Source organism: Gopherus evgoodei, chromosome 9 (assembly GCF_007399415.2).
Source record: "Gopherus evgoodei ecotype Sinaloan lineage chromosome 9, rGopEvg1_v1.p, whole genome shotgun sequence".
NCBI classification, from domain to species: Eukaryota; Metazoa; Chordata; order Testudines; family Testudinidae; genus Gopherus; species Gopherus evgoodei.
The window spans coordinates 56,508,192-56,524,598 of NC_044330.1; the positions used below are offsets into that span (position 1 = coordinate 56,508,192).

The following is a 16,407-nucleotide window of genomic DNA, read 5'->3' on the forward strand; positions in this document are numbered from 1 at the left end:
CTCTTCACCATCTACCCCCCAATCAATCTCTGTAGACTTGTTTTTGTCAATATATTGTATGGGTTTTTCTTGTTCACAAACTTTAAAGGGGTATGTGACTCTATTTGGGTGGGAAGGGAGCGAAACTGACTACACAAAATGCTGGCAAATACATATAAAAGTAGAAAAATTAGACTTTTTCCACTTTGTCTTTTTTTTAATAGTAATTTAGGCATCTGTAACATGAGTAGGAGAGAAACTGTGCAGACAGAATGGAATTCTTAGTCAGTGTCCCTGTAATCCAGTAGAGTTGCGGGGTCACAGCACAGGACTGGGACCAGGGCTCTTGGGTCTAAATATACATTCTGATATAGATTTCCTCCTGAGCCTTGGGCAAGTCATTATTCCAAAAATTAGACATCCAAATCTATATTTAGGTACTTAAGTAAAAGGCTTGTCTCCTTTGGAGCTGGTGAGCATATTGAAAAATCAGGCCACTTACTTGGATTCCCCTTCTGTTAAATAGGTGCCCAAGGAGTGTTGTAAGGATTAACTAATGAATGAGAAGCACTTTAAAGATAAGTACTGAAGTGCTGCTTATGTGAATATGCAAGAGTACTGGCATATCCTATGTGCACCTAATTCCTATATGATGTCCTTTCAAGTGAATGGAAAATTAGGCCACAATTGGTCTGTCATCTGGCCATGCAGAAATCTTATTACCTAGGTGTTTAATGTGAGGTCCTGTGTACAGTAAGTAAACTTGAACCAGCTTTCCTTAATACATACAGGCCCTAACTGAATTGCCAGTTAAATGAAGTATTGGCATTGGAATGGTAATATTGAGGTTTTAAACTTACAACTCACTGACACGAGTGGGTAGACAAGACAAGATTATCTTCATTCTAAAAGTTAAGCTTAAGTTCTGAAGAAAACAGTAAAATCTGATGAAATACCCTAAACCTTTGAATTTGCTGTTCCCCCCCACCCCTCGTGAGTAATGCAGTTAGTGCAAACTCATGTAAGTAAAATTTTTTTTTTTAATTTTTATATTTTTAGGAAAGTTCATCACTATTTCCAATCTATCCTGGAGATATGAGCATTCCTACTTTTGATAAAGCCCTCTTTTTTTCAACAGGTTTGACAATTCAGCGATCAGAATTACATTCTTGATCAAACTCCTACCATTAACTTGCAACCAACCAATCAGACAATGCCAGCTTTGTGACTCAAACCAGTAAGATCTCTTCCTGCAACTTCAAACCCTCCCGTTTCCCCACCCCCACCCCCCCCGCCACTTGCAGTCTGAATGAGCATCAGAAAATGACTCCTGATTTGGGAGTCACACCAAAATTAAGTTTAACAACATAAAATCTAGAAAAAATGAATAGTGGGGAAAAAAGGGCTGTTGTATAAATACAAGTCCCCAGTCAGTAACTTTAGTCTATTTACACAGAAAAAGGGTCCACAAGTTTTCCTTTTGAGTAACCAGGTCTTTCCTCTGCTATCATATGTGACTCACTTCACTCTGTTTTCTCTGAACAAATGGTTAATTGAGATTTTTTTCTTTCCCATTTTCAGTCTTTTGCTTCTCAGGTTGCTTCCTCTCCCTATCCTCCTGGGCTTGGCTTGCTGAACTCAGTTAACCAAAGTGTGATTTTTTTTTTTTTTTGAAATTTTTTTTTTTTTAAAATAATACATTTAGGCAACTTGAACTGCAGTTAAGTAGGTCTTCTAGCCCTGCTCTCTGTTTGTCAGGTGTTTGAGGATGACTTTTGCTAGTTCTGATCATCCTTTCTACTGTAAAGAGGTTTTGGTGAAGCCTGGTGCACAAGTTGAACCCATCATTGCTGGCGTTGTTTCTGTCTAGCTTTTTGTTTTTAAATAATGTATTCTTTCTGTCTGATTGTAGGCCAAAGAGTGTGGTCAGATGCAGAATAAATGGCTCATGATTAACATCCAGAATGTGCAGGACTTCGCATGTCAGTGTCTCAACCGGGACGTCTGGAGCAACGAGGCTGTGAAGAACATTATCCGGGAGCATTTCATTTTTTGGCAGGTGAGAGGCTAATAGAGATATGTTGAAGATAGAAATTGATGGGATTGGGGCAACAAAAACAAGCCTCTTGTAGTTTATAAACAAAACAAAACCCAGTGCTCTCTAAGAACTGCCAAAAAAGATTGAATTATGGATTTAATCTCAGATTACCGAAATGAGTGTGTATTAAAACAATTTTAAAAGACGTGTTCAAAACTAGCCTTTTTGGGTCTATGACCTTTTTACAGTAACAAAATCCACGTGCTAATGTTTGGATGAGTTAATGGGAATTGTGTACATACAAAGTGTAGAATGTATGGTAAAATAGACACATTTTGTTCAGTTTTGAGACATTAACTTTTTTTTCAAATGTGGTGTTCTGTAGGTATACCATGATAGTGAGGAAGGACAGAGATACATACAGTTTTATAAACTGGCAGATTTCCCTTATGTCTCCATTCTGGACCCCAGGACAGGTAAGATAAGGGATAATACATATGATCTTCAGACAGACTGCTGATTGTAATCTGGAATGTTTAGTTCTGCTTGTTTTTGGCAGTGCTAGTTAATATGGATTAAAACATGTAAATTACTTTGCAACATTCTAAATGTCTGTACACAAACTGCAACATTTTCTGAGAGGCTCTGAAGCCGTTAAAGATTATGTGGACTAAGAATCTAACAAAAGAACTAAATGAATAAAAATCCAAGTTCTGCAGAAATTTTTTGTAGTGATACTTGATTTCAGTTTAGCTTGCTAGCTTTATCTGTCCATTTGGAAAACAAAATTGGTAACAGTTTGTGGCCAAATCCACCCTTGCCTCCTCATCACCTCATCAGTTTTGCAGAATAAAAATGGACCTTTATAAAATCTAATAAGCATTATGTGCTTTAAGTTAAATTTGTTTTATGCTCCTAATGGCTAAGCAAAAATCTCTTGAGAGGGCCCTCAGTGAAATGAGATCCAATGTTCCTATGCGTTCCATAGGCCAGAAATTAGTGGAGTGGCACCAACTGGATGTAACTTCTTTTTTGGACCAAGTGACTGGTTTCCTGGGTGAACATGGTCAACTGGATGGACATTCTACCAGCCCTCCCCAAAAATGTTCCCGCTCTGTAAGTATAAGGCCTTGTGGGTAGAGGGAGGGAAAGAGGAAACTCGGCACATTTATGTCTGGTCCAGTAGAACCTCTCATCCCACTGCATGGGAAATACAAATAGACTTGTGTGAACTAACAAGTGTGTAAAAGCACAAAACATGCAGATAATGCATCCGAGAAAGTACTTTCTCTCCTTTTTGATCAATAGTTTTGTTTTTGCTACTACATAATCTATATAGTATTTGTTACAAATTTAATGGCTATAGTAATGTGAGCTTTCACTGCAGCACTTTGCTGTTAAAATTAATGGGTAGAAATGAGAGGTTTGTTGGATGTGAATTATGAGGTGTAAATATTAGGAAGGGTGCACTATAATTTAAATGTTTGGTTGGTTTATTGTCATGGGGGTGGGGAATTCTTCTCTGTAGTTGGGTTTTCAACCATCTGTGGTATCCCTAATCTCTTGACCCCCACACCTCCACATCAAATCAAATAAGAACTAAGTGGTAGGGTTGGTGTCTTGGAAGGACGGACTGAAAATAAAGGTGAGAGGAAAGTACAGGTACTTGGCACTAGTGCTTGTTCTCCCGCCACCTGGTTCACTTGTACAGGTTTCTAGAATACAATAATCCCTAAAAAGAAGCTGTTTAAAAATACTCATTGTGATTTTAATATCATGCAAAATGACTTTCAGTAAACTACTACAAATTTCAGTACTGGAGTTAATCCATGAAAAGTGTAGAATGCATAATTTCCTATCTAGATTAATCTCAATAGAATTGCCTCTTTCAAAACGATGACGCTTCTGTTGCTCTTTACACAATTGTTTTTCCTGTACCCCAGACCTGGATTCTTACAGTTTCCAGAGGTTTTTTTTTTTTTTTTGTGAGCAACTAAACTAAAACCCAAGCACCTTGCTATAACTTGTGCAGTAGCTTTGTATGTGTCTTTTGAGTGATTCTTCAATATAAACTAAGCTGTGATGAAATTTGCAAAAAAACAAATTTAAGGGGTTGCAAGCAGAGGACAGAACCAAATTACTGAATGATCTGGAAAGACTAGGTCATCAACTAAAGAAAATTTGGGACTAGAACTTTCAACTCCTGTGCCCTGGGAGAGGTTCATCCAGCAGCTGCACAGATCACATTAAAAGTGTGGTCCCCACACTGTGGGGCACAGCTCCTTACGGGGGTGCAGAGGAATGTTCATGGGAGGGGGCGCCTTAGGCCAGCCCCCACAGGAGCTGGGGAGGGAGCAATACCTGCCCCCTGGCTGCAGCCCTGTGTGCAACTGCAGACCCACCCTGGGCCACCAGCCACTGCTTGCCAGCCCAGCTGCAGTTCTGACCCCATCCTCGGCCCCCTTACTGCCACACCTCTTTCTCCTCTGGAGCCCTGGCCGCAGCTCCCGACTGTGCCTCCTGGGGGGTGGGAGGCAGCAGGGATAAGGGAGAGTGCTACATGAAAAGTTTGGAACCACCACATTAAAGGGAGCTTACTACAACTTGCCTCTTTATTATAGACCTTTTAGTACTTTTCCATGCAGGCAAATACTGTAGCTGCCATATGGAAATCAAGACTGGACAGTTGAAAGAGCGCAGGTGATTCTCCAAATTATAAAGGTTTGGGAATGATTGAAATAGACAGTGCTCCATGATCAGCATTGCTTCAGAGAGTGGAGGAGGGGGAGTTGTCAACTGTGGAGAATTTACGTATTTCTCCAAAAGAAGAAATACTTAATGGGCTTTAAAATTGTAGAACAGCTGGCGGCCACACCATTTAATCATTATACGCCTATCAGGTGTCACCTGAGAACCCTTTGTTAAAGTCCTCTAATACCTGTTTTAAATATTTTGCTTAGTGTTTTGTTGTTTTTTTTTATTTTTTTTGTCTTTTCTGTTTTATGGCTATATCACACAGGAAAGCCTCATTGATGCTAGTGAGGATAGTCAGATGGAAGCTGCCATCAGGGCCTCCCTGCAGGAGACACATTTTGATTCCTCCCAGGTCAAACAGGACAGCCGATCAGATGAGGAGTCTGAATCTGAGCTTTTCTCTGGAAGTGAGGAATTTATTTCTGTTTGTGGCTCTGATGATGATGATGACTCTGAGAATCCTGCCAAGTCTAGAAAGTCTCCACACAAGGACTTAGGGTGTAGGAAAGAGGAGAACCGTAGGCCTCCACCTGAGCCCCCCACAAGGACTGAGCCTGGAGTAACATCAAACCATCGAGTAGTGTCCTGCATTGATGCTGGGATATTGGAAGAATCAGCTGACAAGCCTGACAGTGCAATGGAGGGATTGGATGTGAATGGTGAGCTTTTCCCCTTTAATCATAACTTAATTTTTTTTAAAAAGCTTTGCAACAGCCTTTTTATATTATCAAGCATGTTTAAGTTCTAATTTTAAGAACACCTTTTCTGTCTTTATCCTTACTTAAAGTTTGCCATTTGGATACGTCCCTCTACTTTCAGCAGCATGAAATGACGTTGCAAACCCCAAGAACCTGTTAATCACTGAACTGTAATCTGAGTTTCTATTGTTCTGCGGGCCCATCTGTATTAGAGAAATTGGCATCCGGGTAATGTAGATGTGTGTAGTGAGGCTCGCACTAGTGAGGTATGCTGCACAAATGTAAGTCCATTTTGCAGTTATACAGCAAATCTGCACTCATGTGGTTGTATTGGTGCACATTTTCCTTGTGTAGATGGACCTCAAAAGTTCCTTCTCCCCCTTCCCCCCGCTCACCCCCAGCTTTCTCTGCTGGTTGGCAGTAGGAGTACAACAGTTTTCCATGAGACAGTGCAGCAGTGTACAAGTAGAGAGTGCACTAAAGAGAGGGGAATGGTATTAACATCAGTTTGGCATGCAAATAGCAATGATGTCAGCAGAGGGCTGCACCTTAATTCCCTTTGCTGTGGTTTCTCTGTGGAGATGGTGGGGAGGGGCAGTATCAGTCACTAGTTTTAACTTTTTTTAAAAAATGAAAACAAGGATTTTGATTAAAAAATACATGCAACAGAAGTTCATCTTCATGGACCAAGCTTTGCAGCTCACCTTTAAGACTTCTTTTTGTGTGTTAATTTCCACACTAATCCTCTTCTCCCATAGAGTGAAGTACACCATTTAAATGTACAAAAAAAGCTCGATTCAGATGCCCTGTTAACCTGTAGCAACTTACTTTACACTAGGACCAAAGGCACAGCTGATGCTAAGGTATCCAGATGGAAAGAGGGAACAAATTTCACTGCCTGAACAAGCTAAACTTCTGGTGAGTGCAGCTAATTGGAGATCCTTATTTGAATGGAAGAGAGCTGAAACTAGGTAATACTTTTTTGTGATGGCACTATGAAGTTAGATTTAACCAAATATGAAAGTAATTACTATACATATAGAATCATGGATTATTAGGGTTGGAAGGGACCTCAGGAGATCTAGTCCAACCCCCTGCTCAAAGCAGGACCAATCTCCAAATCCCTAAATGGGCCCCCTCAAGGACTGAACTCACAACCCTGGGTTTAGCAGGCCAATGCTCAAACCACTGAGCTATCCCCCCAAGAGATAGTGTGGCAATTGATACAAAAATATTAAATGTGAACATTAGACAGAAGCAAACTGAACATTTTAATAAAAACTGGACCCCTGTTCTATTAATTTGAAGTCTCTCCATTGTGACTTTTGTGTTTCATATACTCTAAGTATAGAAATCTTGCAAAAACCTTAGCTTTTGCATGTGTCAAATAGCTTCTATGTGTAGTCAATGCAGTTTTGTGATAATTAGTTTAGGAACTTTAAAGGTATTTTATTAGGCTGGATTTGTTCTGATGCTTCAAAATGTATTACCGTGCAGGGGCTTGTTCTGTCAGATTATGAGGCTTCTTGCTTGCTATATAACTATCTTCCCACATTACTCCTGAGGGCATTCTATGCCAAAAAAAATTATGTGCACGATATTTTAAAATTCTGCAGTTTTTTTAATCAAATAAATATGGTGGCTCCAGCATGGTATTGGGGAGCATAGGGCACTGGCAGTACAGAGGTGGGAGATCACTGTGCGCTCCCCTTGGGACATGGACTCAGCAGTGAGGCTGCACCCAACCCTGAGATAGTGTAAAGACTGGGCCTGCCCCAGAAACACCCCAGAGTCCTGCCCATCTGTGACAGGTTCACCAGGTGTGGGCAGGCAAGCTCAGCAAGAGAGGATCCAAATATGGAGGGGCTTGGTGGGGTGGGGGGATCCAGGTGTGGGTTGAGAGGGTTCGGTGTGGGGCAATCTGAGTGCAGGCAGCTCAGTGGGGGATTTGGGTGCAGGGGGCATCTGGATGCACAGGGGCTTGTTGAGGGATTCTTGGTGCAACAGTAATGGGGCTCTGCAGGGATGTCTAGGTGAAAGTGGTTGGGGCTCAGCGGGGGTCAGGGGGCATAGAGCTCAGCAGGGGGGTATGGGTGTGTGTGTGGGGGCTCAGTGGGGGGTCCAGATGCAGCTGGTTGGGGCTTGGTGGGGTGGGGATCTAGGTGAGGGTGGCTAGTCTGGGTGGTCCAGGTGCAGGGGGAATGGGGCTCATCGGGGATGGGGGAGTTCTGAGTGGATGGAGGGGTGAGTTTTGGCTGGAGGGTCTGCATATGAGGGCTACTGGATACACAGGGGTTGGGGAAGCAGCATCCTCTACAGGGATCCCTGCAGCAGAGGAGCAATGGTTGCAGGAAGAAAGGAGGCGGGGGAGTTTGCAGAGCTTCCTTCAGCTGGGGGATAAATCTGGGGGTGGGTCTGGCCTGTCCCCAGATGTCTTGCAAGGGATGAAGAAGTCCAGTCCTCCCCAGCCCAGCCGAGGTTAATAGTTGAGCCCGGCATAGGGTAGGAGCCATCAGCCGGGTCTTTCATAGTACCGCCTCTTGCCCCACAGTGACTTACCTCTCTGGCAGCTGGCCTGGGCCCCTTGAAACATACTGCAGGACCACTGTTGTGGCTTCCCTGTCAGTCATTTTTCTGCAGGGAAGCAAAGAAATCTCTGGGGGACATAAATTTTGCGCATGCACAATAGTGCAGAATCCCTCCAAAATACCACATGCGGACACTGCTGGTGGTTCTTCGTTCTCACTGCCACTTCCAGTCCCTATACAAGCTCCCCAGAGTCTTCCCTGGTCCTAATGCTGCTTGCTTCTTTTATACGATAACCCTTTCTAATTAAATACCTTTTCATCTTAGCAACTTAAGCATTTTACAAACTTTGTCTCATCTCACTCCAGCGTTTTAGGTATTCTTTATTTTATAGTGAGCAAAACTGAGAGAAGTTGAGAGAAATTAAGTGACTTGCCCTTTGTGATAGACAAGAATAAAATACAAAACTCCAATTCTTGGGTCCTCTTCTCTAATTTTGACTCCATATTTCCACAGCTCCCCTCTGGACATAGATAATAGAACTTTCCCTGTAGTGAGATCCCCCCTAACATGGGAATTTTTTGGCAACAGTTCCTGGTGCTTTTCTGCACTGTTCCTCTGAACTGTTTACTATAGTAGGAAGCGGTCATCTGGTAGCAATAACATAACTCTCCCAAGTTTGAAGGCTTACTATGTTAAAAGCACTATTATACTACTAGCAACCAGGCTTGTTCATGAAGTGGAGTATGACCAGCAGTGACCCTGCAAACTGAGTAGACATAAAAGCCCTTTCTGGAATTCTCTGATGTTCTTTTGTAAAAGTACAAAACTTCAGAGAGTGTTTGCTCAACTCTAGGAAGAATTGGAGGAAGATTGCTATTTATCGTGCATCATTTAGCTGGTACATTTTTTTTAGTATGGGAGCAAGGCATGGACCTTATACTTTCATCAGGAAAAGAGTCTCAACAGCTTTCATGTATGTTGTCTTCATTGAATTTTTGGAATTTCCTGGAGGGACAGAGTCACCAACATTGAAGTGCTCAGGTGGGCCAGTATACCCCCAGCCTGCAAACACTCCTCAAACAGAGACACCGTTGCTGGCTTGGGCATATGTGCCAAATGAATGATGGGTGCATTCCAAAGGATATTCTCTGCAGCAAACTGGCAGCTGGAAAAAGACCCAAAGGACGCCCAAAATTGCATTTCAACGATGTGTACAAGTGAAACCTCAAAAAAATGGACATGGCTGTGGATAACTGCGAAGATCACACTCGTGACTGCAACCTTTAGAAACAAGCTTAACAAAGGTCTCCAAAGTTATGAGAAAAAGCAGTTTGACTTAGCAGAGAAGAAGAGAGCTCGCGGAAAGCAGAGCCCAAAGGGGTGAAACAACATCTTTAAATGTGTCAGATGCAGCAAACATTCTCTCTTGATTGGGTCTCTTCAGCCACAAAAACCATTACTGAGGACAGTGGTGTTGGCACAGTCCATTTCCACACTGGCGACTTATCAGGCAGCAGTGGACTTGCTGTGCCTTTCTGTTCCTGACTCTTCCCTTACTTGGGAACAGTCAACTATGGTAGCTTCCTTTTCGGTGTCTTCAGCATCACCCAGACTGGCTGCAGACTTCTCATCATTGTCTGTACCGTTGTCCATACACCATCATATCCCAAAGGCAGAGTTTGGCTGCTTCCTTCTCAGGACAGAGAGGTTAACTGGCACCCATACTGCCTTTGGTACTGACAACAATTACAGTGCTGTCTATATCTGGAGGTCCGGTACCAGCTTCGACCTCAGCACCAACATCTGTTTATGCACTGAGTATGAGCAATCTCCCATCACTACTTGGAAGTGCCAGCTTATGTGCTGTTATTGGTTCCAGTGATGCCTGTATATTGGGCTTTGGATGTGACTGGTTCCACCTAGAATTACTCCTCCATTACCTTCAAACTACTTGGAAAGTTCTTCAAGATCAAATTTGGAGACATCTCCCTCTCCTTCACCTTTGTATTACTGCTCTCAAAGCTTGAGACATCCTGGGGTACCTCTCCTGCACTATGGATAAAGGCTCTTGGCCTAGTTTCTAATGGCCACCAATGCCATACCCCAATCCACAGTGGCCTCCTTGGAACCCTTGGGAGGTTCCTCAGTTTGTGAGGTCCTGATCCACAGCTCAATCCAGGACAGGGTTGCCTGTCCCCTGGTAATCTCCCTGTCTGAGCTGTTTGTGAAGCAGTCACAGACTGAGGGCTCCCTCTGAGTTGATTCAGCTTGAGCCCTTGTTACAGACACGTGCTGCCACAGAGATTTCACTGGTTCTGCTAGTGTCCTCTTGCTTGTTACCAGATGACATTGCAGTGCCAGATTCTTCATCTCCAGTGCCTGAGGATTTTAAATCCTATCAAGATCTATTGAGACAAATGGCTTTGACAGATATTCAGACTGAGTTTAAGGCGAAAATGCATAAGTCAGTGGATATTCATTCCTCAGCTCCAGGAAGAATGTTTCATTTATAGGAAGAGTCAGTCTTGGAACCTACAAAGTCTCTGTGGACGACCTCAGCATCCTTAACACCTACTGTGAAGTGTACTGGTAAAAGGCGGTATGTCCCCCAGGTAGGGTTTTGAGTGGTTTTTTTTCCTCATATCCAGCCCGTAATTCCATTGTTGTGATGGTGGTAAACGAAAGACTGCGTCAGAGGAAGTATAAATCCACACCAAACGATGACAGTCTAAAAGGTTAGATTTGATGGGGAGAAAAAATTTATTCAACTTCTTCATTACAAGATATGACTTAGAAAATTGCAACACTATGTCGAAGTTTACAGATGAGTTGCTAGAATCCTCCAAGGAAGAATTGAAGGCATTCATTGCCTAAGGCTGTTTGGTGGCAAAGACTTCTTTGCAGTTGGCACTGAATGTAGCAGACCCTTTGTCCAGACTTTGGCCTCAGCTGTAATGATACCTCATGGCTGCAAAATTATGGTATAGCTCCTGATGTCCAACACAGCATAGAGGTCCATTTTCTCAAAAAACTTATGAGACTTTACATTCATTTAAGGATTCTTGTGCTACTTTGCAGTCATTGGGAGATTTGTACCCTGGCCACAAAGAGATGTCATTATGGAAGTCACCAGCAATATCATTCATGGCAATGCCTCCAACAGTCATTCTACCCTGGTAGGCAGCAAGAGTTCCCCAGAAAGGGACATAAAAAGCAACAGTGTGTCCTCTGGCACCTTTAAGACTAACAAATGTATTGGAGCATAAGCTTTTGTGGGTGAATACCCACTTTGTCAGATGTGCGTCTGACAAAGTGGATATTCACCCACGAAAGCTTATGTTCCAGTACATCTGTTAGTCTTAAAGGTGCCACAGGACTTTCTGTTGCTTTTTACAGATCCAGACTAACACGGCTACCCCTCTGATACTTGACACCAGAAAGGGACATAAATCACAGAGGACAAAACCCGCTGGGTCCAATTTAATCAGTCAGCCCACTCTCTGCTAGTTTCAGGCAGGGAGCCTATTTGACTTGCATATCAAGAGTGGCATTCCAGTTATAACAGTCTCATTATATCCCTTGAATTCAGGGACAGGCTGTCTCACTTCTGCAGTCCTTGGGAAACTACTGAGTCCTACACACTGGGAGATTAGGTTATGCCATCCAATTTATGTTCATTTCCCATTCCTACCTCCCTACCCCATCCCTTTTCAGGGACATCACTCAAAGTCCAGACTTTGTGCGCTTTGGGAGCTATAGAGGAAGTTCCTCCTTCAGCATTGGTAGGAGGAATTCTATTTCCTGATCCTCAGATCCAAGGGAGGGGTGAGATCTATTCAATCTTCCAAGTCTCAACAAACTAATGAGATTCTGCATGGTAACCCAGGGAGGGGTGAGATTCCTACATTGAGAGCAATATACCAGGTAATTGGGATCCAATCTTCAGGCTGCCTACTTCTATATGGCAATTTTCCCAGCCCACAGGAAGTTTTGAGATTTGTACTGGCAGGTCGTCGTCATCATCAATTCACAGTGCTCCCTTTGAGGCTGTGAGGATAGGCCAACACATGACTCCTCTGCCATGTCCAGTTCACTCATCATCTTTTTGATCAGCTAGATCTGATTTTGAAGAAAGGGAAGTCAACATTAATGCCAGCACAAACAATAGAGTTTATTGAGGCCTTGCTTGACTGTACGAGTTTGAAGGCTTTCCTGATGATTGAGAGATTTCAGATAACTTGTCATCCATCTGTGCCTCCAGCCTCACCCTTCAGCTAGAGTCTGCGTATGCCTGAGATTGCTAGGATATATGGCAGTGTGCACTTTTATAGTTCAGCACATGAAATTGCATTGTCAGACTAATTTCAACCAGGCTTGAAAAGGATATCTCCCGAATTGTCAGTTGATAGCTTCGTTAAGGATGCTACCAAAGATCCTGGACTCCCTAGAATTGTGGAGAAATCAGATCAATGTTTGCCAGGGTGTTCCCTTTGCCCACCCTTCTCCAACCAGGACTGCAGTCACTGATGTATCCACAATGGGTTGGGGAGCACATCTAGGGACATTAAAAGTTTAGGGTTTGGGGCCCGAACAGGAAGCTTCTCTTCATATCAACATTTTGAAACTTTGAGCCATTTAAAGTGAATGCCAGGCCTTTCGGACTGAGATCACGTGCACAGTTGTTCACATACTTAATACATCGTGGTACTATTACTAGTATGTGAACAAGCAGGAGGAACTCACTTCAACCAGCTTTGCCAGGAAGTGAATTCTTTTAGGCACCTTTCATCAAGGAGGGAAAACTGAGGGGTCTGCTGTTTGCCAGGAGCTAGGATTCACGATGTGACAGAGAGACTGCCGAGACTCATCATGTCTTTGGAGCATTACCCTTTCTTGCTTTTCCATGTGGGCACCAATGATACTGCCAAGAATCACCTGGAGCGGATCACTGCAGACTACGTGGCTCTGGGAAGAAGGGTAGAGGAGTTTGAGGCCCAAGTGGTGGTTTCGTCCATCTTCCCTGTGCAAGGAAAAGGCCTGGGTAGAGACCGTCAAATCGTGAAAGTCAACGAATGGCTTCGCAGGTGGTGTTGGAGAGAAGGCTTTGGATTCTTTGACCATAGGATGGTGTTCCAAGAAGGAGTGCTAGGCAAAGATGGGCTCCACCTAACAAGGAGAGGGAAGAGCATCTTCGCAAGCAGGCTGGCTAACCTAGTGAGGAGGGCTTTAAACTAGGTTCACTGGGGAAGGAGACCAAAGCTCTGAGGTAGGTGGGGAAATGGAATGCCAGGAGGAAGCAGGAGCAGGAGAGCGCGAGAGTAGAGGACTCCTGTCTCATTGAAAATGCGGGATGATTAGCGAGTTATCTTAAGCCTGGGAAACAAGCAGGGAGAACTGGAAGGCCTAGCACAGTCAAGGAACTATGATGTGATTAGAATAACAGAGACCTGGTGGGATAACTCACATGACTGGAGTACTGTCATGGATGGATATAAACTGTTCAGGAAGGACAGGCAGGGCAGAAAAGGTGGGGGAGTTGCACTGTATGTAAGAGAGCAGTATGACTGTTCAGAGCTCTGATTATGAAACTGCAGACAAATGTGAGAGTCTCTGGATTAAGTTTAGAAGTGGTGAGCAACAATGGTGGTGATGTGGTGGGAGTCTCCTATAGACCATCAGACCAGGGGGATGAGGTGGACGAGACTTTCTTCCAGCAGCTAACAGAAGTTACTAGATTACAGGCCCTGGTTCTCATGGGAGACTTTAATCACCCTGATATCTGCTGGGAGAGGAATACAATGGTGCACAGACAATCCAGGAAGCTTTTGTTAAGTGTAGGGGACAATTTCCTGGTACAAGTGCTGGAGGAACCAATTAGGGGCAGAACTTTTCTTGACCTACTGCTCACAAACCATGAAGAATTAGTAGGGGAAGCAAAAGTGGATGAGAACCTGGGAGGCAGTGACTATGAGATGGTAGAGTTCAGGATCCTGACACAAGGAAGAAAGGAGAGCAGCAGAATACAGACCCTGGACTTCAGAAAAGCAGACTTTGACTCACTCAGGGAACTGATCAACAGGATTGCCTGGGGGAATAACATGAGGAGGAAAGGAGTCCAGGAGAGCTGGCTGTATTTCAAAGAATTCTTATTGAGGTTGCAAGAACAAGCCATCCTGATCTGTAGAAAGAATAGTAAATATGGCAGGCGACCAGCTTGGCTTAACAGTGAAATCCTTGCTGATCTTAAACACAAAAAAGAAGCTTACAAAAAGTGGAAGATTGGACAAATGACCAGGGAGCAGTATATAAAAATTGCTCAGGTGTGCAAGAGTGAAATCAGGAAGGCCAGATCACACTTGGAGTTGCAGCTAACAAAAGATGTTACGAGTAACAAGAAGGGTTTCTTCAGGTATGTTAGCAACAAGAAGAAAGTCAAGGGAAAAGTGGGTCCCTTACTGAATGAGGGAGGCAATCTAGTGACAGAGGATGTGGAAAAAGCTAATGTACTTAATGCTTTTTTTGTCTCTGTCTTCACGAACAAGGTCAGCTCCCAGACTACTGCACTGGGCAGCACAGCATGGGGAGGAGATGACCAGCCCTCTGTGGAGAAAGAAGTGGTTTGGGAGTATTTAGAAAAGCTGGATGAGCACAAATCCATGGGGCCGAATGTGCTGCATCCGAGGGCGCTAAAGGAGTTGGCAGCTGTCATCGCAGAGCCGTAGGCCACTATCTTTGAAAACTCATGGCTATTTGGGGAAGGTCCCAGATGACTGGAAAAAGGCTAATGGTAGTGCCCATCTTTTTAAAAAAGGGAAGGAGGAGGATCTAGGGAAATACAGGCCAGTGAGCCTCACCTCAGTCCCTGGAAAAATCATGGAGGAGGTCCAAAGGAATCAATTCTGAAGCATTTAAAGGAGAGGAAAGTGATCAGGAACAGTCAGCATGGATTCACCAAGGGCAAGTTATGCCTGACTGAGCTAATTGCCTTCTATGACGAGATGACTGGCTCTGAGGATGAGGGGAAAGCAGTGGATGTGTTAATCCTTGACTTTAGCAAAGCTTTTGATATGATCTCCCAGAGTATTCTTGCCGGCATGTTGAAGAAGCATGGGCTGGATGAATGGCTATAAGGTGGATAGAAAGCTGGCTAGATCATCAGGCTCAACGGGTAGTGATCAATGGCTCTGTGTCTAATTGGCAGCCGGTATCAAGCGGAGTGCCCCAAGGGTCAGGCCTGGGGCAGGTGTTGTTCAATATCTTCATTAATGATCTAGAAGATGGCGTGAACTGCACTCTCAGCAAGTTCGCAGATGACATTAAACTGGGAGGAGTGGTAGATACACTGGAGGGTAGGAATAGGATACAGAGCAACCTGGACAAATTAGAGGATTAGGCCAAAAGAAACCTGATGAGGTTCAACAAGGACAAGTGGAGAGTCCTGCACTTAGGGCGGAAGAATCCCATTCACTGCTACAGGCTAGGGACCGAATGGCTAGGCAGCAGTTCTGTAGAAAAGGACCTAGGGGTTACAGTAGACAAGAAGCTGGATATGAGTTGACAGTGTGCCCTTGTTGCCAAGAAGGCTAACAGCATTTTGGGCTGTATAAGTAGGGGCATTGCCAGCAGATCGAGGGACGTGATCATTCCCCTCCATTCAACGCTGGTGAGGTCTCATCTGGAGTACTGTGTCCAGCTTTGGGCCCTACACTTCAAGAAAGATGTGGAAAAATTGGAAAGAGTCCAGCAGAGGGCAACAAAAATGACTGGGGGGCTGGAGCACATGACTTATGAGGAGAGGCCGAGGGAACTGGGATTGTTTAGTGTGCAGAAGAGAAGAATGAGGGGAGATTTGTAGCTGCTTTCAACTACCTGAAAGGGGGTTCCAAAGAGGATGGTTCTAGACTGTTCTCAGTGGTTCCAGATGACAGAACAAGGAGTAATGGTCTCAAGATGCAGTAGGGGAGGTTTAGGTTGGATATTAGGAAAAACTTTTTCACTAGAAGGGTGATGAAGCACTGGAATGGGTTACCTAGGGAAGTGGTGGAATCTCCTTCCTTAGAGGTTTTTAATGTCAGGCTTGACAAAGCCCTGGCTGGGATGAGGATTGGCTGGAGATTTGGTCCTGCTTTGAGCAGGGGGTTGGACGTGATGACCTCCTGAGGTCCCTTCCAACCCTGATATTCTATGATTAGCCCCACAGTGGCACACTTCCCATGTTCAGAATCAGTTAACCAACGACCTCAGCAGAATTTTCTTCGAGAATCATGAATGGTCTCTGAAGAACAGGGTGTTCAGAGATCGTGGTATTTCGCAATTGACCTGTTTTGCAACAAAAGACAAAAAGAAATGCAGTCAGTTTTGGTCTGGAGCAGGGCTCAGTCTGAGCTCTTTAACCAATGCCTTCCATGT

At 43.9% G+C, this 16,407-nt stretch overlaps 1 protein-coding gene across 4 annotated transcripts in view; it reads left to right on the plus strand.

Annotated features, from left to right (window-relative positions):
- Nucleotides 1-16,407, plus strand: part of UBXN7 (UBX domain protein 7) — a 51,090-nt gene that overhangs the window by 21,923 nt on the left and 12,760 nt on the right. For all 4 annotated transcript variants that reach the window (XR_004001879.1, XM_030574441.1, XM_030574440.1 and 1 more), the window contains exons 6-10: nt 1,892-2,038; nt 2,403-2,493; nt 3,006-3,133; nt 5,037-5,430; nt 6,308-6,387. Coding sequence is in view for 3 of the 4 variants with exons in the window: in XM_030574441.1 (XP_030430301.1) it covers nt 1,892-2,038; nt 2,403-2,493; nt 3,006-3,133; nt 5,037-5,430; nt 6,308-6,387 (840 nt within the window). In the remaining variant the exon portion in view is untranslated. The remainder of the gene's footprint in view (nt 1-1,891; nt 2,039-2,402; nt 2,494-3,005; nt 3,134-5,036; nt 5,431-6,307; nt 6,388-16,407) is intronic.